Source organism: Triticum aestivum, chromosome 7B (assembly GCF_018294505.1).
Source record: "Triticum aestivum cultivar Chinese Spring chromosome 7B, IWGSC CS RefSeq v2.1, whole genome shotgun sequence".
In the NCBI taxonomy this organism is placed as follows: Eukaryota; Viridiplantae; Streptophyta; class Magnoliopsida; order Poales; family Poaceae; genus Triticum; species Triticum aestivum.
The window spans coordinates 762,045,038-762,070,954 of record NC_057813.1 but is presented as its reverse complement, the minus strand read 5'-3'; the positions used below and the strand labels follow the sequence as shown (position 1 = coordinate 762,070,954).

The 25,917-nt window shown below is 42.3% G+C and overlaps 1 protein-coding gene and 1 pseudogene across 1 annotated transcript; both read right to left on the bottom strand.

The window, feature by feature from the left end:
• Window positions 1–3,064: 3,064 nt before the first annotated feature.
• LOC123158840 (vicilin-like seed storage protein At2g18540) lies at window positions 3,065–5,652 on the bottom strand. The gene is made up of 4 exons (XM_044576669.1): window positions 5,193–5,652; window positions 4,951–5,082; window positions 3,955–4,026; window positions 3,065–3,737 (listed from the first exon to the last, which is right to left on the bottom strand). Exons 2-4 carry the CDS (start codon window positions 4,962–4,964, stop codon window positions 3,065–3,067), a joined length of 759 nt encoding a protein of 252 aa, XP_044432604.1. The 5' UTR covers window positions 4,965–5,082; window positions 5,193–5,652.
• A 3,723-nt stretch (window positions 5,653–9,375) lies between these two features.
• On the bottom strand, window positions 9,376–21,993 carry LOC123158839 (uncharacterized; annotated as a pseudogene).
• Window positions 21,994–25,917: the final 3,924 nt, after the last annotated feature.

Below are 25,917 nucleotides of genomic sequence, written 5' to 3'. Positions count from 1 at the left end.
CACTACTGTAGCTTGGCGATTGCAAGAGTTGGGTCCTGTTGTGGCCGAAGAGTCTCTTTCGTCTAGAGACAGCCGGGAGCACACCAACGACAATGATGCTTCGGCAAGGTATGAAAATCACCCCCCACCTACCCAATTAGCGCCGCTTGTTGTGCAAGGTGATAGGGGATGACTTAAGGAAGTGGCTGCATTATTGGTTGATGACATCGCCGCCGTTGAAGAAGCAAAGGATGATGTCATGGATGAGGAGGATGACCCTCTATGGTTTCTCAATACTGGCGCCTATGACAATGGAGGATTGATGGCTCAGCAGTATGACTGAAACTTTAAGCGTGATGAGTTAATTCCTAAACGGCCTGAGGAGTAATGTCTTAATACTGATTGCAAGAAGTATCTCTTCATGCTATCCTCGCAGGACACGCCACCAGATGCCGCCTCAACCTAGCAAGAACAACGTGAGGTTCGTGCAATTCTATGCCCGACAACACTGGGAGTGGTGGCCTGTCACGGTACATTAGGCTCACTTTCGGTACACAAGAAGCACAGGAGGAGACCAAGGTAAGGACCTACTGGCACCAGAGGTGCTTCTAGCAGCCAGCCGCTTCCGCAGCCTAGGTTGCAGACAATATACCCCTCAAAGGTTCACCGCAATTCCATATCTCTGGCCATCCGACCTTACCCAAGGCAGCGCTAGAGGGCATAGACATGGATATAAGGAGACTTCATGACAATGTCCTGTCGACAGAGAACAGCCTTCGTGCCATGAAAGATCCAGGATACCCGCTCCACTCGACTAACATGCCACACGAAAGGTCGTACGTCCACACATTCCCCGCGGGTAAGTTCTTCCTTCAACATGTTTCACATTACAAAGCTGGATTTTACGTTCGTCTGCCTTTATGCCCTCCACATGAACTACATCATCTGACATGAGAAAGTATCTCTTATCTCAGTCGTAGACCCGTACTTTATGCACGAGGACTTTTTGGCAGTCTGTCCAGAGCACCGTGAATATGCGAGGAACCACATCGCCGACTTCGTGGTCGTCAATAAGGACAAAGAGACGATTCTCCTGCCTTATTATTATCCCATGTAAGTCATTTGCGGATATCCTCTGTGGCACATGTATACATCCTTTCATGAATTTAAATCATTACTTTGCGCACATTGATGGTAATTTGAGGTGTACTTATTTTGCGCAGGGAGGTGCGCATTGTCGTCATCATTCTTTACCCCCAATACTCCCACGCTCTTTATTTGAACTCGTCGAAGAACATGAAAAAAGGAAAGACACATAAAGAGTATTCTCGACAGTGCTATCATAACCTACGCCCAATGGGGTGAAGATATCAAGCTCAAGAAGACAATGAACCGTGCACCTAGTTTCGGCCATAAGACCGACTTCTGCTACATCCAGCAACCGAATGATAGTCTCATTGACGGATTCAACCACATCCACCAAATGCTGGAGTACAGAAGGGATCGGCAACAACTTCACATGTCACCTACTTCCGGCGATGCCCATATTGTGCAATGGGCCAAGAAACTAGGAAACATACCGGATCATCGACTCCGAGCTAAGTTCTATCACATCAAGCATGAACTTTCCCAAATCATCATGAAGAAGGTCGTCGAAAAAACAGGGATGTTCTACGAAGAAGAGCCAATGTCGTGGGCTGACGTCTGAACACGCGTAGCCGCTCAACGTATGGACATGAAGCCATTCACGCAGCTCGGTGACATCTTCCCTGATTTGGATGGATGCCTCGACATGTTGGAGTGATTGACGATGACAATGTGTCTGTTTAGTTAGTATCTACTTTCTCTATGACGAAACTTTAAATTATGCACGACGAAGCTTTGAACATGGCGTAGATCACTCTAGTAAATTATCTTCAGTATGATGATTTTTGTTAGTTATGTTTATGATATGTTGCTTGTATTTGTTAATTCTGTCTCTTTGTGTTGCTAACTATATATTATGTTGCATATTATCGACGAATTCATCATGTAACGATGCAGGTATATAGTTCATTGATGGCGAGGAAGTACTACGCCGTGTACACAGGGAAGGTTACAGGAGTGCACGACGAGTGGCCAGAGTGTCGGGCCCAGGTGTATCGATTCCCGGGCGGCAACCAGAGAGGTTTCGATAGCAGAGCCGAAGCGGAAGATAGTTACTTGAGGTTCATGCTAGTACGAGAGAGGGATCAAAACCGGCGCCTCAAGAACTACTACATAATCACGGTCTTGCTCATAGTGATCCCTCCTCTCTTCTATATTATAGTTTAGATATAGATGACGAAATATGTGTATGTGATCGCTTTTTCAGACATGTCACATAAGTTGTATCGCTCTATCAAGATGATGATGAGACATCATTTGTGTTGGATGATGTGATGATATGATAAGACTATTATGTGTATGATATAATGAGACTATTATGTGTATGATATCATGAGAATACACTATGTTTATGATATGATCAGACTACCGTGTAAAACATGTACAAATACAGCGGAAACACGTACCAGAAAAAAATACAGATGTGTTTAGCAGTATCATTAGTTAGACAAAAGAATCAGCGCGGGTATAAAAGTAACGCTACTACTAGATAGCAGTAGCGCGGGGCCAACCCACACTACTAGGTACGGATAGCAGTATGACTGTTTCAACCAACACTACTGCTACAAGTAAGCTGTAGCTGCGTAGGAGTAGCAAGGACACCCGCTACTACTAGGTGTTTACCCCACGCTACTACTAGGCTTTTCCGTAGTAGTGTAGGTGCTGAACTGCAGTAAATCGCGCCATGCAAGGTTCCATGGTGCTGAATTTTTTTTTTCCGAACAGCGTGATAATCCACGGCCTGTGCATCATGTTATGCACACAGCCATTTTTATTAAACAAAGTAGCAACAAACTGAGTGGAGAAATAAGATTATGATAAACTGAGATTTTCAGCTATACAATTTCTCTTTGATATATAGAATTTTTTTCGAAAGGAAAAACAATAATTTTCTTCAACTTTTTAAAGTCTGGTGAACCCAACGAGACAACAAAAGCAGTCATAGCTCAGTCATGGGTATGTTCCGGCCCCCTGATGCTGCTCCGGTGAAGATTAGTGCTAACAAGAGAGCAACCAAAGCAAGTCCACCTGCTCTTTCAACGGGAGTCGATGATGAACCAAAGAAATGCACCCACCAGCGTTGAGAAGTTTCAACAACATGAGACTGGCGACCTGAGTCGTTGGTCCCAACATCCAGCAATTCCTGCTCTTGTGTTTCAGCCCATTCTTCTGCGTCAGAATGCTCTGCTTTGGCTTGACTTTGCAGCACTTGAGCTCGCATTGCCAGCACCCGGGCGTGTTGCTTCTCCCGGCGGCGTTGCTCTGCTTCAGCTTTTCTGCGCTCCACTTCAGCTCGCTTTGCTAGCACGCGGGCATGTTTCTTCTCCTGTCGGCGTTGTGCTCGGGGCTTTACAATCGTGGGTTGCAACTCTTGCTGCTCCTCCACTTCATCTAGTTCCTCTGTTTCGCTGTCCTCTGCTTTGTCTTGAATGCGCTCCGCTTCAGATCCTTGCTGCTCTTGCATTTCAACCAGTTCCTGTGTTTCGCTGTCCTCTGCTCTGTCTTGATTGCGCTCCGCTTCAGCTCCCTTCGTCGCCGTACTTTCGGGTCCCAACGCTTCCTCATCGGTGATTTCCATGTTAGTTATTGTGTTCTTTTGCCTAATCACAATCCTGCCACAAAGGTCATAAGTTGGGTGCCATATGCAATTGGAATAGCAACGTAAAAAACTATGACATGCCATTAAAAAAATTTGGACCTGGCAGTCCAGAACAAATTACATACATATGCTTGTATGAACAAAAAAAAAGCATGATAAACTAGCATATGTGTCAAAGCTATATCATTCTTTAACAGCGGAAATGAAATAAAAATAGCAAAAACAAGTACCTTCGTAAAGCCATCAAATATCCAAGAGAGACAATAGGTCCACCACCACCTAAGTTAATTGTTCTCTTTAGCCTGATGGATATTGAGCAATCAGTTACATATTTATCATGAGTTACAGCAAAATTTCGCCATATGAGAGCAAAAAGTTGACATATACAACACAAGGACCTACGTGTTATATACTTGGCACTACACTGCATGATAGCATTACTTGAGGTTTACGTGCAATAACATATACTCCCTCCGTTCCTAAATATTTGTCCTTTTACACATTTCAAATGGAGTACCACATACGGACGTATGTAGACATATTTTAGAGTGTAGATTCACTCATTTTGCTCCGTATGTAGTCAATTGTTGAAATCTCTACAAAGAAGTTCGGAAGGGCATTCATAGTGTCATCATAAAAATATGATGATTACCTGAAATCTGTAGAGCTCCACACGTAAATGAGGCTGGTCATAGTGGGAGTAACATAAGTAGTAACATAGATGCCACATAAGCAAAAATGGTGATGTGGCAAGTAGTTAATGAGGAGAGAGGCAAATAGAGTAACATAATATGTTACCATCACATAGCGGTTTCCAATGCATAATGAGTCTACAAAGTAATAAATGAAGGCAACTATGTTACCACACCTATGACACTACCCACTATGAAGGTAGTAACATAGACTAGTAACATATGTATGTTAGTAGTCTAAGTTATTCCCCACTATGACCAGCCTGATGCCATGTGATGTCCCTGTAATTAATAGCGGGAGGTTTGGATGGGCAAGGACAGAAAGAACTGGAGCCCTAACTTCGATCGTACAAATGCCCTCCCTTTTCTGCAAGTCCCAGATCTGATTTCAAAGAAACACAGCGAATATTCTTTAGTATTGTTTCTTTTTCAAAAAGGTGGATCTTCCCGACCTCTACAACTACCATTTTTAGAACAAGCCTACTATATAAATTAGCTAGTGGGCGGTTTGATCATAATGGTACATGTACATACCATGATAGTGCCATCCTCAGAGCAACTGACAAAATAGTGTTGACCTCGATGTGGGATAAAATCAACGCAGTTCACAGTACCGGAATGCCCACAGAAAGAATATTTAGGGTAGCTAGAACCAAGCAGCCAAACCTGGATATCACCAAGCATATACAAGGAGGACTGAAGGTCTAGCAGTAAAAGTTATCTTCATAACTTTAAAGTTTAACTAGGAAAAAAAGGAGAAGTCTGGCCAGACAAACCTGTACTTTGCCACTCTTACACCCAGTCGCAAAACATTCGGCATCTCCAGGGTTAAATGCGGTCGCCTCTGGTACATCAGACCAACCAGTCCAAAATCTTTGTTTGGGCTTCCAGCCCTGCTCCCAGTCTAAAACCACTGCCTGTGATAACAACACATACGGTAGGATTGGATGAACGGCTAGTATTGGACTGGAGGACACATAATGCGGAGGTATGACTCTCCTAATCTTTTCGATTTTCGATACACACGCACAATCATACACATGGAGGTGATTATCACGTGTCACAGCTACAATGCATTCCCTTGCAATAAATTTCATGGAGCAAACTGCAATGGGAGTGATCAATTTAATTAGTACTCTATGGTACTCTATATTTATATGACATATATAAGCTTAATTACTACTCATAGATACGAGTCAGAAAGAATACCTTCATCGGCTGAGACTTTAAACGAGTTCAGTGGGTGCTACATGTCGTACAAAATAACTTTGTCAGCTCAACAGAAAAGGCCAAGGTGTAAATTTACCAGCATATAAACATACTAATCATTTTTTTGTTATGATCACCCTTAACATTTAGGTGCGGTACATATATTCGAAGAATAATGTAACTATATAAGAGAATGAATTAGCTTGCCTTCATCTCATGGTTCCATACGTGAGCAGATCCACTATAATGGCCAGTTAAAATCCTGTGTGACAACAAGAAATTTATTGTCTGTTATAATGAAATCCACATTGATTTAAACAAAGAAACAGGGATAGAATGAAATATGTCACCCACCATTGTTCTGTTGGATGTGTATCCAGGGAACATATACTGTCAGGATTATACTTCACTGATATATGCTGACCAAACAAAACGCCAGTCAACACGAGAAACAATAGCTGAAATTAAGTTGGAGGACACATGTATGCAAGTCGACTACATTTGGCAGGTCGTTGTTGTCCAATTTCCCGCAGGAAAGCAAATGCATTGAATTCAATACATAGAGAAACAGAAGTGTTGATCGAGTTTGGTTGTGTGTAATAAAATTTTGTGAAAAATGACTTAAATAGGGTGCCGTGAGAGGCCCGTGTTAACAATTCCACTAACAGGCCACCCTCCAGTTGTCACCAGAACACCTACCAGGTAACAGCACTGAAGGTTGATCATGGTCGTTGTCTGTGATCGCACAGCAATAGTCGATGTAGGGGCCACAATCCAAACAGCCCACACCACTATTGATGCAAAGTCATATGTCCTTTTTTCAATTAAAACATCAATTTCATTATTGTCAAGAATATCCCATATTATGGAATCATAGACAGGGACTGATCATAGACATCAACGTTACTTGAAACTGAAAAGAACTTACTAAAGCACCCCTTGCGATACAATAAATTGATTAGCCCATTTTCAAATTTTTTTCATTCGACAAATGCTTCTTAGCAACAATATAACACCTAAATTGTGAAGAAAAGTAAATGCCTAGATTTTTCAAAATAAATTTATAACCCTAACATCTAAAATGCTTCAGTAAATTGGTTGTAGTCATAAAGAGAAGAAGGTAAATCATACATGCAGCGGTTGGAAATGCCTAAAGCAGAAGGTAACGACGCGTTTGGTTCCGCAAAAAAGGCGCGGCTTCCGATTACACCGACTTCCAAAACCGTAGCTGGCGTTTGTTTCGCGCACGACGTTTTCCGTAGCAGCGCCTCCTGATACATCGCTTCAGAAAAGCTAAACCGCCCGATCGGAGGGGATTAGAAAAACGGGACTCGGCCGCACCAACGAAACAATGGACGTATTGCGTAAAATTAATCGGAAGCGGCGCTTCCTGATACAGCAAAGCGAATGCGTTACCGGGGCCGAACCAAACGCATCGTAAATGTTTAACACCGGCGCGCTGGCCGAATCTTTGGCCGGTCCCGCGCGTGTCGTGGGATTAGAAGAAAAATTCAGCGCCTCTGTTCGCTCCTGTAGCATGGGCCAACACACCGCTTTTTGATCCATCCATCTTATATCTTTCACAGGCCCACGCACCGCCTTTTGCTCCATCCATATTATCTCTTTCACAGGAGGTGCTCTCAGCCACTCCTTTTCCCCAGCACAGGGCATCACTTTTCCTCTCGCATCCTCTCTTCCATCTCCTTATTCAGCTCACCACCGGAGTGCTGCGAGACCACCACCGGTGCCGGCAACGGCGACCACCGATATGCGAGCAGAAGCTGGCCTAGCGGAGTTGCAACCGCGGCGATGGGAAGCTACAACCCCTGGTTGACGGAGCTACAACCGACTGCTATTGGAGCTGCAGCCGTTAACGGCGGAGCTGCAACCGTCGTCTGGCCAAGCTGCATCCAGCGGGGCAAAGCTGCACCCCGCGGGTTCGCCGGTGCTGGAACCGTTAGCCGTCGTTTGCTTCCGAGGTGTTTTTGGCTGGAACCGGCATATTATTTTGCTGGAACTAGCTTGTTTTTTTTGCCACAATCGACCTTGGAGCTCTTTCTTGATAAATATTTTTTTTGCTGGAACCGGCTCATATTTTTGCTGGAAGCTGGTAATTTTTTTGCTACAACCACTGGAGCTTTCTTCCTACCAAATTTATTTTGCTGGAACTGGAGTTTTTTTTGCTGGAACCTAGTAATATTTTGCTTCAACCGACCACTCGAGGATTTTGCTTGTTTTTCATAATTTTCTTGTTGGACACCAAGATGCAAGCCAATGGTCGCGGCAAGCTAGCGACGGTGACGTCGGGGCCTGCTGCAACCATGGGGAACCGCGAGCTGGAACCAGCCGGGGGGATTCGGGCTGCAATCCATCGTTGACCGCGCATTGGGGGGGCCCACTGGCGTCAATGATGCAATCCGGACGGCCACATGTAGGGACCGCGCCAGAGCTCGTCGGCCACAGCCCCGATGGCGGCAAGTCAGGGGAAGGGGAGGGGGCGATGCTCTTTGTGCGGGAGCATGGGGAACGGGGGAAGAAGATGACTGTAGGGGGCGTCCTTTTTATTTTTGAGGGTGGGGGAGGGGGCGTCAGATCTGTCGGCTGTTAGTGGATGAATTGGACGGGTGCGCTGCGACCGGCCAAAATTAGGGCCGGCGTGCCGGCGCCTATCACTAGCCGAAGCAGAAGGCCGAGAGAGCAACAACGCACGCCTAGTGCATGTGATGTGGGGTGCAGAGGAGGAGGCAAGGTGCCCTCTAGTCTTCGAGACAAAGATGAAAGGTCACGATTAAGTGAGTGGCAATTAGCGAGCTAATGATGTGTCATGCAATTAGCGAGCTAATGATGTGCCACTCCCGAGCCTTATTCGTGGCAATTAGGGCCTTTCTTTTTTTAAGAATGTGATGTTGGCTCGCCAAATTATGCGTATAAACAGACGTTAAAATGAAGACCCCCACCCCCCGGCACCCAGGTCTGGGCCCAAGGCAGTTAACACTCGTGCTGTGTTCCAAAGCTTGGCCTGCTTCACAGCTAGAGCTTTGGGTGGGAATGGGATCACCATGCCCGTTAATCCACCACGGCCTAGGGTGGTCATCCCACGTTAACCTACGATTTACTAATATTAATGGGTCTCGGATCTCGGTGCACCACTCTTACCACCTCTCCCCGGGTGTGGACCCGGGAGGTGTGTCACCATCCCTGTACTCGTCCTACGATGACCGGGCTAGTCATCCTGCATCTATCTGCATTCGATGCACCTCTCCTGGGTCGTAGATCCCAAGTGTATTACCTCCAACACCGTTGCCTCCTACATCTGGTTGTGGATTTGCCGCGGGTTGTGGTACCCACTCGTCAACTACCGCTTAGGGTGTTCAACCCCTCCCTCCCATCGACGCATCGCCATCCCCACCCCTCCTGGTTTTCCCACTATAGCTCAGCCATTGCGGGAAGTTCCACCATCCACTCTCTCTTTGTGATGTTGTACCGGATCCAGGGAGGCGGGGAGCACCCTCTATTGTCTATGTTATTAGTGTAGTAGTGCTATACTACTACGGTAGTGTGGTAGTTCTACTATCACACACACACACACACACACACACACACACACACACACACACACACACACACACACACACACACACACACACACACACACACACACACACACACACACATCCATCAACGTAATGTTGAACTCTCCGACTCTCTCCTGGGAGCATTACTTAAGATAATTTTTTGTGTCCAATTGAATTAACTCACCTCAGAACGGATCTCTTCGTACATCGGATAGACGGCTTCCAAGGTCACCTCATGCACCATATTCTTGAATTGTTCAGCCTCGATGAAAAAATTATCAGACTCCAATCTGTCTTTGAATACCGTGTAATTGTCTCGCAAGAAATAACTCTGGATGGCTAGATCAAAGTCTCTCGCTCTCTCCAACTTCATCTCCTCTTTCGTTGTCACCATTAAAGTTTGAGTGGATCTCTGCGGAACAATGCCATACAATGGCAGTTTGGTAAAGCACCACGGGGACTTGCCGCTCCTGTCTACAAGTCTAAATGCCACTTCTTCATCAGTATTGTTTGTTAGGTGCAATAAGCATGGATAGGGCTCATTAGGATGATAGGGGAAGCAGAGTTCCTGCGGGCTGACATCAAGTAGCTTGCTCATGGACCCTGTGATCTGCTAAATAGAAGCATTGGCCATCTAGGTAAGAATTCACAGGTCTTAAAAATAGGAGCTAATTAAGAATGCGCAGAACTCGTAGGAACTAATTAATATTTTGTGAAGGACAGAGTAACACCCCTGTCAAAAATATAAATAACAAACATGCTCAAAGGGAATTTGTCCCTGTATTCAACCTGCACAAGCTGACAGGGCGTCGTGAGCCTATCTATATGCCACACCTGCTCCACATCGAGGGAGCCAGGGATTTATTTCTGGAAAGTCACCAGATATTGCCCGCAGATATGCTAGCGACAACGATCTGAAGGACGGACCATCGACTTGGAGAAGAAAGCAAAGATTAAGTCTGGACAAGGAGACCCAACCCCAAGTCACCGCTAAAAGAGGCTTCGCATGATTTGATTGACGAGACCACCAATACAATGGAGAAACGAGCTAGAAACATCATTATTGACAAATCTCCCCCGCACAACCACACAGATCGGATCTAGGAAAACCAATCCTCACTTGTCAGCTGCAATTCTATAACCACCGCCAATGATATTGGGATGGGACTGAAGGAACTTATTTCACTTTGTTGTCACCTCTACCACCAGAAAAAACGACATGAGGATAGCAACACCTAACATACTAGACCAAGACACTCAGCGGGTGTGAAGTTACGTAGTCTCCCATACTGCGGGGCGCCAAAACCGGCCACAGGAGACGAGGAAGACAAACAGAACCAATCGCTGAGGATGAAAACTGTGTAGGGGCTAGAGTTGTACAGTGCCAAGATTGTCATGGCTTTAATAGCTGCCTATCAATTCAATATGAATTCCATAATTACTTTGAGAGATCGATTTAGAGCCTAATTGGTTTGGTGCCAATAAATGCCAATTGTTGGCAAGTCTAAAAATTTGGTGCTCAATTGTTTGTCTACCAATTGGTTCTTGCCCACCTCTCAAAAAGTTGCCAATTTTTGGCAACTTTTGGTTTTGCCAAATATTGGCAATGGCAAACTTTGGCAGTGAACCAATTAGCCTCTTACATTGTGGAAGGAACCTATTATGACTGAAACTAGACAAGTGAACTTGGTAAGCAGCTTCACAAATAATAAACTCAAAGTCTTTATTTAATGAACTCACCTTAGACTCTGTGTCTCCAGCATGTTGTCCCATATTCGCACTTAACTGCTTCTCATTGTAATTTGTTGATTGCTGCTGCCAACTGTCATTAGCAATTTCCATAATTGCTACTGTGTTATAATTTCCAATCACGACCCTAACATACATACTTGTGTAACATTATTAGTCTGCATTAAAATTATGAAGTATGGCAATATGCGCTCTTATGCATATAAGGAAAAAGGATGAAAATATACCTTCCCATCACACATGCGAGATGGTGGACACCTCCGAAACAGTCAATAATTCTTTGGAGCGTTGGGGGGCATGTATATATCCTATGGGAATTTGTTCTATCAGAAAGTAGAATGGAAATCCATGTATGGTCGAGTATATTTAGTGCAGACATCAATAGTCGACTAACTAATGCCATGTCAAAAACAAATGGTTCACTAATGCATGTGCTTCTGTAGGACACCATCTACAGTAACTAAATTTAATATTACCTCCAGTTTTTGGTGCTCCAAAAATAAAGAACACCATCTTCTGTACCTGTAATTAGAGTCTCAAGACTGGGTTGGTACAGGACAGCTGTAACTGGAGCTACGAATGCTGTTAGTGTATATGCACATATCTTCTTCTGCAAATACCATATCTGATTTGGGCAGAAGAGATTAAAGCATGCGTTACGAGCATTGCCATATATACACGTACGTACTGTTTTAGCATGTTTTTCCATAAGAGTGGCATACCTTGGCAGTATGATCATGTGATCCCGTAATCAAAAACTCCTTACTGTGGCATGTGAAGAAATCCAAGCAGTTCACTTTGTGCAAATGCCCAGATAGCGCATAGTTAGAGCTTGGACAATCAAGACTCCAAACCTTCACAACCATCTGTGTGGGAGGTCATCACCAAAGAAAATAAAGAAAATATGTTGAAATATAGGGTGGGCCTTAGGCCCATCCAACAATTTCATAAAATCTCTAAGGGCCCATGTGGGTGTCATGAGTAGGTGGTGGAAACTTTAGTACCACCTCGCTAGTGGTGAATGTTCTAGGCCTCTTCAAAAGGGTTTCTCTTCCACACAGTATTGGCGCTAGAGAAGAGGAGACGTTCCCGCACGCTCCTCTTCCGCGGCCTGCTTCGCACGTGCGCTCATGCTTCGTGATGGAGCCGAGGTCAGACATATGTCATGTGTGAGCTTAGTTTTTGTCTCAACAATGGATAATTAGTTAGCCATTAACTGCAAGAAGGGAGCATCTCCTACGCGACTGCTCACTACTGCTAGTCTTTGTCCACTACGTCGTATAAGTCCTTGTCTCCTTCGTCATCATCAACATGTCCAGTGATGCTGAGAAACTCACTGTCGAGAAGAAGGCCACTGAGGCCGCCGTCATCGCGGCTTCAACCTAGCTAACTTGAGGGAATAGCTCGTTTGTCCCGCTCCTATTTATTTTTGTGATGGTGGTACTAGTTATTTGCGTAGATATCTCTCTTATTTGTCTACTACGTGCTTACATGATCAAATATCAGTACATGTCTAATTCTGTCAATGCCATGTCTATGATTTACTTCTAGATTATATTAATCAATAAATTAATATTTTACTCAACAATCCAAAAACGTAATATTTGTAGGAAATTTTTGATTCATGGCTTTGTTGTTGCACGAAAATCAGCCCCGTTTATGAGGACATGTTTTAAGCGTTGGCTGACAAAAACTACCTTGGGGCTCACAGCGATGAACGTGTTCTAGGTCACTAGTGGTACTCCTGAATAACAATTGCACCTCAACAGTAGAAGCCGTTCAGGAAAGCCATCGTCGTCTTTGTTGGAGTTGTTCTGAGTGTGACCGGTGATAAGCTAGTTGACGCTCATTTATATATGCGGGTCACCAAGTACTTGTGGGATGCGCTTAATTATATTTAGTGAACCGATGCTGAAAGCGGGATGTATGCCATGGAACAGTTGCATGATTACAAAAATGTTGAGGACCTAGTGGACCGACTCATGAGATACAATGCATTATTAACGAGCGCGAGCTTCTTAAGTCTGAGTTACATGGCAAGTTCGTCGTGGGTTAAATAATTGGTAAATTGCCTCCTTGGAAGAGCTTTGCTACCACTCTCAAACATCAGAAATGTGAAATCTAAGCAGAGGATAACATCGTTCTTCTGAATATTGATCGAAATTCGAGAGCGAAGGACTCACGCGATAGAAGGTCCAAGGGAATTTCTGTCCCCAATATGGCACATAAGAACTTCCACAAAGTTCAAGGGAAAGAATAGGGTAGAAGAATACCGACTTCAAGACGAAGGGTAAGAAGACCTTCAAGATGTACAAGAAGAATCATGGCTGCATCAAGTGCAATTCAGAAACATTGGGCCAAGAAATGTCCGAACAAGTACAAAAGCCAGGATGGGGCAACAATGATAATGGGGCATTTGGTTACGGTTATCCATTTCCTATGTTGTCAGTTTGTCAGTCTGCCGATTATGGGTTCATACAGATGCAAATATTCATGTGTGTGATGATATTTCCTTATTTTCTTCATACCAGTGTACGTGAAATGGGTCTATACAGATGGTGAATGGCACACGTGCTTCTACTCATGGTATTGTCATGGTTGATTTGAAATTTACTTCAGGAAGAATCGTGCAACTGAAGAACGTGCAGCATTTCCCCGCCATCAAGAAGAATCTCGTTAGTGGTTCCTTTCTCTATAAAGAAGGGTTGAGGTTGGTCTTCGAGTCTAATAGAGTAGTTATTTCGAAATATGGACTTTTTGTTGAAAAAGATTATGAACGCGGTAGTTTGTTCCACCTTTTCATCGCAATTTTTTAATAAAGTTATGAACCATATTCATTGGAGTGTTAATGAATATGAAGTTTGACATGCACGTATTTTTGTCACATTAATTTAGGTTGTACGATGTGGCTTGATAAGTTGAATTTACTTTAAAGTTTCACTTTAACCAAAGGTAATAATAGGCATTCATGTGTGCAAGCAAGCAACCTTGTAAGCCTAACAAGGTTGCGGAGAAGAGATACTTGGCACAATTAGAACTCATACATGCTGATCTTTAATTATGAAATCAATGTAGTGCTGACTAAGGGTGGAAAGAAATACTTAATACTATACTCGATACTATTCATCGCCCAGGATGCAGAATAAGTTATTCTTCATCCGAGATAATCTTACGATCGCTTCATAAATAAATTATGTTTTGAATACAAGTAGTTACATTCATATTGATTCACTACTAAAAATTTGGTATAAGAAAACAAAAGAAATAGGTTATAAGACCAGAAATATCGCATTTTATGTATGTTTTTACGTTCGTAATTTTACGTAACATAAAATATTTTTTATGGCGAGTATGTATTTTCATATGTTTAAAATCTATTAAGCCGAAGTTGAGAATCAAATTTTTTTAAAAATGAGCCGGGTCAGATTGTGGTGAAGAGTACTTACCCAAGGAATTTGATTCTTCTATACTGAACATGGTATTATTCATGAGAGGCGCCTCCCTATTCAGTCCAGCCAAACGGGGCCATCAAACAGAAAATGAGATCCCTATGATCAATGGGAGGAAATGAAGGACATTCTCTTACTTACCTACTTGGGGTTATTTGGCGGAACTCAATGTGTCGATGCTCAAAAAGTGTAAGTTTGGACCAAGGACCATAGAACGCATTAATTTTGGCTATGCTAAGAATAATGTTGGCCATAGATTTATACTGGTGAAATATTAGGTACCTGATGGAAGGCCAGTGCAACAATGGAGTCTAAAGATGTCACATTCTATGATGATATTTTTCCTGTAAGAGATATGCAAAGCATTTCTAGACGGAATCTGAGGAGACTCCTGAACCTATCATTCCTATGAAATATTATGAACGAACACATGATGAAAATTATGTGTAGGGTGACGAGGAAGCTCTTGGTAGGGGCGAGAGACAGAGGACTACAAAAGGTTTTGGAGATGATTACCTTGTGTACCTACTGGATGTTACTCCCACTTCTATTTCATAAGTTTATGCTTCTCCAGATGGTGACTACTGGAACGATGCGGTCGGTAGCGAGATGGATTCCATCTTTGCTAAGTTGGCATGGGAAATCACTGAGCGTCCCTATGGTTGCAACCATTGGGATGTAATTGGGTGTTGAGAGAGAAGCTTAGGCTTGGTGGTATAATTGAAAAGTAAAAGGTTAGTATTGTGTCCAATATTATACCTAGAAAGAAGAAGTAGCTTTCTTCTATACTTGCCCAACAGGCCAGACTGACAACCATTCAAGTGTTACCCTCGTTTGCTGCCTCGCATGTTCTTCTCGTCCATAAGATGAACGCTAAGATGGCTTTCCTAAATAGAGATCTAGACAAGGAATCTACATGCAACATCTAGATGGCTTTGTAACAGATAGTCACGAAGGGAAATGGCCTGAAACAAGCATGTAAGCAATGGGATGAGAAGTCTGATAAAACATTGACATATGTTGGCTTTGTTGTTAAAGAAGATGACAAATGTGTATACTATCGCTTCGGTGGGAGTGAAGGAGTTATACTATATTTGCATGTTGTTGGCATACTGATATTTGGAAGTAACCTCAAAGTTATTGAGCAGGCTAATACTTTTCTATCTCAGAACTTTGAGATGAAGGACATTGGTGTGGCTGATGTTATCTTGAACATCAAGCTATTGAGAGATAATGAGGGTGCGATTACACTTCTGCAATTCCACTAAGTTAAGAAGATTTTGAGTTGTTTTGTACATTTGTATTACAAAATTTCTCCAACGCCATATGATTCCTGGTGTGTGAATTCAAAAGTTTGAAGGCACGACTAAAGATAAATTGAGATAATCTCAAATTATTGGTTCACTCGTGTATCTAGTTTGGGCTACAAGGCCTGATATCATGTTTGTTGTGTGCAAATTTTGTCGGTTTTCCGCCAATCTGGGAGATGTACATTTGGCATGATGTTGAAAGAGTTATGTGCTATCTAAAACATACTATGATCTATGGACTTCACTATACCTGATACTTGTCGGTACTTGAATGGTATAGTGATGCATATTGGATCTCCGATGCTGATGATATGAAGGCCCCAAGTGGATATATGTTCACACTTGGAGGTGGCGCAGTTTCATGGAAGTCTTGCAACCAGACTATCTTAGCGAAGTCGATAATGGAAGGACAACTCATAACATTTAACACATCCTGTGTCAAAGCATAATGACTTCGAGAGCTTTTGGTGCACTTGCCAGTGGTTGAAAAGCCTGCTCCGGCTATTCTTACGAACTATGACAATGTGACAGTTGTTCTCAAGGCAAAGAGTTCAAAGAAAAGCATAAAATCCACAAAACAAACAAGAAGGAGATTAAAACCTATCATATACGATGCCTTCCCACCCACCCAGGTTCAAGACATGGTACTTGCAATTTGGGTTTGTTGCACCAAATATACTGTAGGGGGTTCCCCTTACAGTCTTTCTATCAAAAAAAATCTATCATATACGCAAGAGACTCTAGAGTGATAGTGTTGGATGATATCCAGTCGGCTAAGAATCTGACAGATTCCTTCACTAAAGGAGTATAATGTGTCCTGATTGAAAATGCAAAGAAGGAGATGGGTATGAGGCACACATAAGATTCCATGGTGGTTACCCAACCTATATGACCAGAGATCATGTGAAGCATGATCTCGGAAAATAAGCTACTAGTAACTAAGGAGCATAATGTAATAACCCACTCCATTGAAGATGCAATACTCTCTGAAACTGTTGGCATGTTGACTTTTGTCTTAATATGTGTTGAGGCTTTATAAAAAAGATGTTGTAATACTGAGCAATCTTTGGAAGAACACACCTATATGAGCTCGACTCCTGGTCACAATCTATGATATAGGGTGATCTCGAGTAAGCTAATGAATAGGCCAGGAGGGTTACTAATATGCTCCACCCAAGGGATCAGCCTGCGAATCCCTAGTACCGGTGAGACATTTAGTGAAACTTCTTTAAGACAAACTAACAATTCAAGGCATAATCCATTTCTTAGTTTTCAAGAAGTGTAGGTACTTCCCCCAGGTGGATGTTCAACCTTAACTGGTCTCCAGTGAAAATATTAATATATCAAAACAGTGTTTGAAACAGAGAACACTATGGGCCTTCGAGATATCATAAGGGATAGTTCAAATATTTGGTGTGCTTCAGGCACATCTAACAATTTCATAAAATCCCTAAGGTCCCATGTGGGTGTCATGACTAGGTGGTGTGAGGGTTGGTACCACCCCGCTAGTGGTAGGCGTTTGGGACCTCTTTAAAAGTCGTTCTATTCCACATTTATCGGAGCTTGAGAAGGGGTTGTTCTCTCACGCTCCCACTATGCTACACGCCTCACCTCGCCATGCCTCACCCACGAGTGCGTCGTGCTTCCTGATTGAACTGAGCTCAGATCTATGTCATGCATGCACTTAGTTTTTGCCGGTCAAGAACGTTGGTCATTAATTATGTGTCATTAACGAGCGAGCCAAGAATATGAGACGTTAGGTCGTGGGAACTTGCCGACACCAATGTATTTCTACCCGACATCTCGCTACCCGACCCAGCCTATATACTGGAAGTGCCGGCAACCATAGCCACGGCATTAGATCAGATCGCATCTGCCACCTCCCGCACACTGCCCACCATCGTTCCTCTTGCTCCTGCTACATGCTATTAGATCTCGTCCACCGTGTGCACGACTATATGAGAGAGTGGACCTCCGGAACCCCGCCCTTTGCAATCCTGCACCGGGAGAAGGGTTATTGGTTTTCGGGGAGCATCTCCTACTTAACTGCTTGCCGCGGTTTGTCTTTGTCCACTACTTCATCTACATCCTCGTCGCCTTCGTCGTCATTAACATATCCACCGAAGCGGAGAAACTCACTCCCGTGAAGAAGGTGCCGCCGTGGCCAACTAATAGGTATAACTCGTTTATCCTGCTCCTATTTATTTTTGTGTTGGTCGTACTAGCTATTTGCAAAGATATATCTGCTATATGTCTAGTATGTAATTACGTGATCAAATATCAGTATGTGTTGAATATTGTCAACGTCATGTTTATGATTTATTTCTGTATTAAGTTAATAAATAATACTAATTTACTCAACAAAATAAAGGTACAGTAGAAACATTTGGTTAGCCCAGTCCATGTCATTGAGAGTACTTTGCGGCGACTCGTGACAATCAACGATCCAACAGCGACGATGCAAGACACTCCTACCGATGGAATCACAACGAAGTCTCATTACGTCGATATATGCACCGCACGTCTGCACCATACAGGAAGCCGGCCTCGGATACACACGTGCGTAAAAAGCCAACACACCTGTCTTCATCAGACTAAAATTAATAGAGAGAGAGAGAGAGAGTCCCATACCTCCACAGTGTTGTCTGAACTTGCTGAAGCAGTAGCGAAGGTGTGATTTGTGTTAAATGCCACATGACATACTCTGTCCCCGTATATAAAATTCGCAACATTAAATGCCTGCACACACTCCCAACCCTTGTCCCAGTCCCAAAGTTTCATGTGTGTACCCGCTGTCAGCAAATACGGCCGGGTTGGGTGAACAGCCATTGTCGTGAGAAACCCTTCAGATCTAGTAACTCTGAAACTTGTGATCTTTTCCATTTTTTCATAGATATACACATGGACGTGACCATTTCCTGTGCCGGTAACAGCCCATTGTTTCCGTTGAATAAATATAACGCTTCTAAGATCTGCAGCGAGGGAAGTGGTCACATTGCGTGATATAAGAATTAAATGAAGTTGATAAGAAATCATGCCTTGTTTCGATGAGAGTTCAAATGAATCCACTTTTCTCTGCCATAATATAATAGAGAAATTAGTATGTTAGTAAACGGTGACCAAAGAATGCCAAAACAGACCAATTGTCTTTATCTAAAAATAACAGTATACACTTGCCTGTGTCTGATAGTCCCAAATACTAACAAGTCCTGAATCTTCCCCAACTATTATCCTGCCACAAAATATTTATCTGATTGATTAACCACGAAACATATATGTACAATATCCTGCCCACCCATAAAAAAACAATCATGTATGTTCAGTAAAAACAATCATGTATGTTCAGTAAAAATATCCTGCCCACCCACCCATATTTATCTGAATCTTCCCCAACTATGTATGTTCCTGATCTAAATAACAGTGGCGACTTGTTGCTTCCTTTCCATGTTAATATCAATCAAAAAAATCGCTGTACATCTTCGAAGAAATATGGAAGGAGAAAGTTGTAGGCATAAAGGATGTAGGTGCACCCGGGTTGAACCACACCTTTTCAAAATAAAGGTGGATGTGCCATATGAATATTCAACAATGAACAAACAAAGTAAGAAATATAACTTCATCTTGACTTTTGTTTTGCTAATATATATAATGGACTGCACTCACCATTGCTTGTCCGGGTTTGTATCCAAGGAATACCGGCTGACAACCCGTACCTTGCATATAATCTGATTCAACAAGGGTATGGTTAACAATTGGTCGGGGTCCACCTTGAAGTTTTACTGCTCACACATAGTAAACCTGACAGAGAAGAAACAATTCATACCTTTATTGTGGGTGTGGTTGGCTAAATATATGTAAGTGCAGTCCAGAACCGGCCACCACCACAAAATACAAGTGAAACAACACAAGAGGTGAATTAATATTTACACAGGAGTATCAACCTTACAATTTCTCCCAGCAAAGTTGTAAATCAGCGATATTTCTTTCGGGACGGAGGAAGTATTAAATAAGTAGAAAAGGAATGGATAATATTAGTCGTGCTAAAAGGAGACTGATGTTCATCTTTGATCGTTTTTCAAACCTAATCACTTGATGGGAAGATTGAAGTAATGTTCCCATAAGATGTTATTTCCAACAGTTATTTGTATTATTATGATGACATATCATTAACAATGTGACAATGAACTGCTTTAACTAGCAATATTTATGGGTGAATAACTCACACATAACTGCTCTAACTAACATTTTAATGGGAAAACAACTCATATAGAAATTAATTGTGGAAACAAACTTTGCATTGTTTTTATTAGTTGTAGTGTTCTGTATTTTTCAACATATAAGGAAGAACTATTAATATATCAATGTTAACAAAAGATTTCATCATAACGTACATACTAATTAACAATACTGACGTGGAAATGTGGAGGTCGCGGAGCTAGTTCATAGTGTCTATGTTGATAAAGTAATATCTTACCATAGACGACAGTGTCGTGATGTGTCGAGGCATAGTATAAAGTGCTTTGAATTCCACCATCGTCTGCACTGCATTCCTCTTCACACTAAAACAATGTCCTAAACGGTTTCGTTCGATAGAATCAAAATCCCCTGGTGTAAATGTAGCACTATGGAGGATCAGATCTGTGATCCATTTTCGTGGAAACTCTTCTTTTGCTTGTGTCGGTACGATGAGGGTGCAATGGGTGTGAGGCGGCACAACACCATACAATGGCAGCCTTAGGAAGGAGGGTCCCCCACTTTTCTCCCTAAGCGTAAACGTGATGTGTTTGTTGGTGTTATTTGTTAGCTGAAGCGGGCACATGATAACCTTGTTTGCCTCAAAGGGGAAGCGAAGTGCTGGCGGGTGAAGGATAAGAAGATTGTTGGACCCACCCTCTGGGATTACATGTGTACTGCTTTCTGCTGATAAAAGCCTATCAATTATATTCTTCATACTTTCTGGTCTGTAGGCTGGTATTAAGTTAGTGCACTCAATCCCAATCTCAGCACATACTTGTATTTGACCCCACCATGATATATCTGACTTATGGCTCCAAATTTCACGTACCTGGGGCGATTCCAATAATGAGTACATTACGAAGGGAACAATCTTTTTCAATTGAAACTCAACTTTAATGCGTAAGATCGTTATTTTAAATTTTTACTTGGAAAGCACACATATAGAATTTTTCTTACATGTTCAATACTTCGAGACCCCTTCATTCCAGTCAAAAGCTCCATAATTATAACACCAAGACTGTACAAGTCAAACTTGCGTGTGACTTGTAATACCTCTCCTTCACTCTCATGCGATTCTGGTGCCCAATATCCCCTAAAAGACACATATAGCCTCATAAAATAGTAATATGCAGAGTGAATGTGATATAAAATTACATTATGGCCAAAAAAGTTAAAGATTTAGCTCTCAATATGCTTTAGTTGGCTTACAAAGTTCCTCGCACATTATTAGTCATGAATCTTGTTTGATTTTCCTCAATACACCTTGACTGTCCGAAATCGGTAATTTTCGGCATCATATGTTCATCCAACAATATATTTCCCGGTTTTAAATCCAAGTGCAGAATATTTTGATTGTGAAGATAATTTAACCCCTCACAGATCCCTTTTATTACTCGGTAAAGCTCTATCCATTCAAGTTCTCTGGATGAATCTACAAAAGGGAGATGAGAAATGGGATTTAGTTTAGTACATATATTAGACACTTGACTTTCTTAAGTTGTGGACGCAAGATGAGAAGATAATTTCAGTTATATGCCTAAGTTGGTTGAACCAACCAAGCAATACCCAATGAAGAAAATTAAGATGTAAACATGGTCTTACTCTTGATATAAACATCAAGACTTCCTTTTGGCAGATACTCAAAGCAGAGCAATCTTTGTTGCACATCTGCCATGACTAATGTTCCATTGTAATTTGCCATATTTCCTTGTGTGTCAGAACAATATCCCAGAAATCGTACGATATTCTTGTGCTTCGCCTTCACGAGACATTTAACCTCTTCTTGAAATTCTTTCTCGTGCATGTGCGTTTTGAGCAACTTCTTTACAGCGACATATCCATTCTCAAGTGTTGCCTGCAGCCGGCCAGGAGATGCATGGATAAACATGAGTATTCATTTCTGACAAAATTTTATGAATGGGAGGTTGAGAAGGGGCAGCTGTGAGGGTGTTGTACCTTATAAACAGTCGCAAAGCCGCCTCTGCCAATTTCCATGTCATCGGAGAAACCGTGTGTGATTTCTATCAAAAGTGACAAAGGCAGGGCCATGGGCTCTAGGGTCGGATCCACTAGCATATACTCCAGGTCACGTTGTGTAATAATAGCTTGTCCAACCATTGCGTACCCTGATTATATAGGATGTCAGCAGCACTAGCAGGAAACAAGAGTTTGCGGACAAATCATCTGTACGTATGGGAGAAGTAGTTAAAGCGAGCTGGCATCATATCGAGCCATATATGCAAATAGAGAGTGGTTTTTCAGCTCCCGAGTGCATAGGCACCCTCTATGAACAGTAAAATCAAAACAAATAGAAACAAAACCTTGCATCATGAAAGATGATCAAACTTTTTAGGTGCTTGCAAGTTTTCATGCCAAAAAACCATTCGAGGAGCTCTACACACGGAAAAGAGTTCAGTGCTTGAAGTTTTGAGCACTTTTAGCACTGAAATATGAAACTCGTCCGTACACCTTTCTCTACATGACATTTTGGCATGAAACTTGCAAGAAACTAAAAAGTTTGACCATCTTTGTTGTTGCAAACTTTCATTTTTCTTTGATTTTTTGTCAATTTTTTTGAATTTACTGTTGATAGCGGTGCCTAGGCACGCCCTGGAGCTATTACACCTTTCTCATGCAAATAGGAATATCCAAATATAAACTTCCTTAACTTAGAGTGCTTTAATTAGATTGGAGAGCACTCAATAAGATGCAATGAACAGAGCAAGCACACCTCTTGGATAAACCTGTAGTTATTTTTAGTTTCATAGTTCACCTTGCCTTCCAAGTTCCAATCCACCAAGCATAATGAGTTGGAAGTTTTCTTGACCCGTAAAACATAAAGCTTCGAGGAGAGACTAGAGTATCCTAAACTACTCTCCTAATTAAGCAGACGTTCAAATTAAGAAGGTAAGGTAATTACCTGGAGATATATCAAGCCCTGCTGCTGCACAAGGCTTGTCTTCAACAGGTGCACACACACACACACACACACACACACACACACACACACACACACACACAGAGGGAGAGAGAGAGAGAGAGAGAGAGAGAGAGAGAGAGGTTGTATTGGTGATGCCAGATCTTGTGAAGAGAGAGAGAGAGGTTGTATTGGTGATGCCAGATCTTGTGAAGAGAGAGAGAGAGGTTGTATTGGTGATGCCAGATCTTGTGAAGGTATACTGGGGGGAGACCGAAGGTATAAAAGTTGCTCCAGCATTAGGTTGACTTGACTGACTCTACACCTGCCTTAAAAGTCATATGTTGGCTTTAAAAGAAAGTTCAATTATTGTTGAGAAGAGACAAAATTTGAAAGACTATCATTGCACAAAATGTGTCCGTCATAAGACATTGTTTAAGCTAGCCCAAGCTAGACATTATTGTTTGTACTACGCCAAGATAACTTAGTGTACACTAGCGATCATGACCCGTGATCGACCCTTTGTCGTATTTAGATACTTAACCTGCCATTGGTATATTTCAAAGTCTACATATAATGTGATTCTCATCACCATCACTGATGTATATGCTGACAAGGAAGACTCGCATGTTCAGATACGATCAAGTCATTGAGTTAGGTACTAGGTAGCTATTTCAACAATAAGAAAAAAGAGTAGATGTGATTATAGTCTATAATGCGTGTCCAATCTCAACCATTGTAAATTAATTCGTACAAGTCCCAATTTGCTGCTCCATGTGATTGAAATTAATTTAGTTATGTTTGTTACGCTACAGTCTGGTGCCAAGGACAAGACTAGCAAATCGAACCCCACCTGCTCTCCTACAAAAACAATGACGAAGATGGACGAGCCACTAATTGAACGGCCATTGTGGTCCAAACCATCGTGTTGTCTTTGGTTGGTAAAAAATATCAAGAATTATTGGAATCCATCTGCTCTACTCCGGTGGTTTATGCTTAATAGTATTGTGAATGAGACATAATTTAAAACAAAAAAAAGTCAAAAAAATTTGCAACTTTGAAACAACCAACATGATCAATCTATTGATGATCTTGCACAGTTTTAGCTAAAAATAACATTCGAGGATCCCTCACCTAAAAAAACAAAACCATTGTTCAAAGTTTATGTACATTTTTTAGCAGTAATTTTGTTTTTTTTTTGCTGGGGGCTCCATGAAGGTTTTTGTTGCTAAACTTTGCAAGAACATCAAATCTTTGATCCATGAATGTTTCATATACTTTTTTATTTTTTTTTTCAATTTTTTATGTGTTTACTGTTCATGAGTGTGCCTAGGCACCCGGGAGCTGTTACACTTTTCTCAATGTGAATTGGAAAAGCTCCACTGAATCACTATTACGGCATGCATCCAGCGAACGCTGTTCCCAAAATCAATTTCAGTTCAGTTATTGCCGACCTTATTGCCGGATAGGAGACACGACAAGGTGGGTTACAGTGCGCTTGAGGCAACCTGCACGGCATGAGCTTTGCTTACTTGGCATTTCCAAAATAACGTTGCAGACGGGGCGTGACCGGTAAGTACGATACAATTTTTTGGGAAGATTTCTTTCGGGCCTTTTTGTATCGAGAAGCATTACACATTGGATAGCCGGGTTTTTTCGCGTGCTCCTTTCAATAAATGATGCAATTGTTGGTGCATGTATTGTATCTAACGTGCGGCAGATCAAGAGGACACACGATCTTCTTGGCCTTATCCATACTAGTAGGACATAGATTCCCTGTGGGAAGAACATTCGTTAGGTATTTGAGAAACTCATCGAGGCTAGTGTCAGTCCATTTGCTTTTAGCCTTCGTCTTTAGAAGTTCGAGCCTGAAACTCAAGCGAGTCACCTCGGGATCGCAACCATCATACAATGAAGTGTTCGAGTCTACCACCAGTTGCTCTAGCTTGGCCTCCTCTCTAGAAGCAGCTTTGTCAGTACTCGTCTCCTTGCGAAGCAGGTCTCGAACATGAGGGTCCCGCACGATTGAACTTAGTAGTGACAAAGTGTGCGGCATGTAGTCCACGTTTTTCTGCCGCCATGTCCGGCCTCTTCTCCACCGCCATATCCGGCCTCTTCCCCGACACCATGCCCGGCCCCTTCTCCGCCGCCATTATCGTCATCTTTTCGTCTTGCCCCGTGCTGTCATTGGCTTCTCCGTCGGCGTCCTCCTCATCATCATTATCATCTTCAATTATCCACCGAGTATAGCCATCCATGAAATCAAACGACCATCCTTATAGGGGTCGAGCCAAACTCCTCCTTTGCATCTTCAACACGGACATATAATCTTTGTCCGGTTATTTTCATTCATGTCCTGCACCGTGGACCGCAACCACCTTTCCATCATTGTTCCACTGACAATCTTGAACGCATGCACGGTAATAATAAATAAGTTGACTATAAAAATGCATGCATGCATCAAAGTCATACAAAAATTCGGCATGACCTTTCCTAAAAATAGGACATATAGAGTTTGCCCGAAATTCGCAGAAACGGAAATAAATCGACATGGCATATCTAGTTAGGGAGGTACATAGGTCACTTCATTAAATGGGTAGATCTACCTACACTACTAGGGAAAAGCCTATACATAGAACTTTAGCAGTAGCGCGTGTTAAAAAAGGGCGCTGCTGCTAGATAGCAGTAGCGCGCGCGAGAAAACCGCGCTGCAGACACACAAATAGCAGTAGCACGTCCAGGCGTAAAAGCGCTACTACAAAAATTCCCACCGCTAAGCCGATCGGCTACACATAGTAGTAGCGCTATTTTATAAACAGCGCTACCGCTAACTTTATTGTAGCAGCGCGTTTATTTGTAAGGCGCTACTGCTAACGAAAATAAAATAAATTGAAAAACAAGTAGAAAAGTAAATGAAAATGAAAGAAATATAAAAAGGAGAAAGGAAAAAAATAAAATGTAAAGAAAAATAAATGAAAAAAGGAAAAAAGGAGAAAGGAATAGGAGTAGCGAGTTTCAGGAAATGCACTGCAGCTAACTTAGCTATAGCGCGTTTT

Excerpts from the sequence above, each read along its gene's own strand:
- LOC123158840 (XM_044576669.1), bottom strand. Across the intron at positions 3,738-3,954 it reads TATTTGATGGCTTTACGAAG|GATTGTGATTAGGCAAAAGA; the intron begins GTACTTGTTTTT and ends CCTTTGTGGCAG.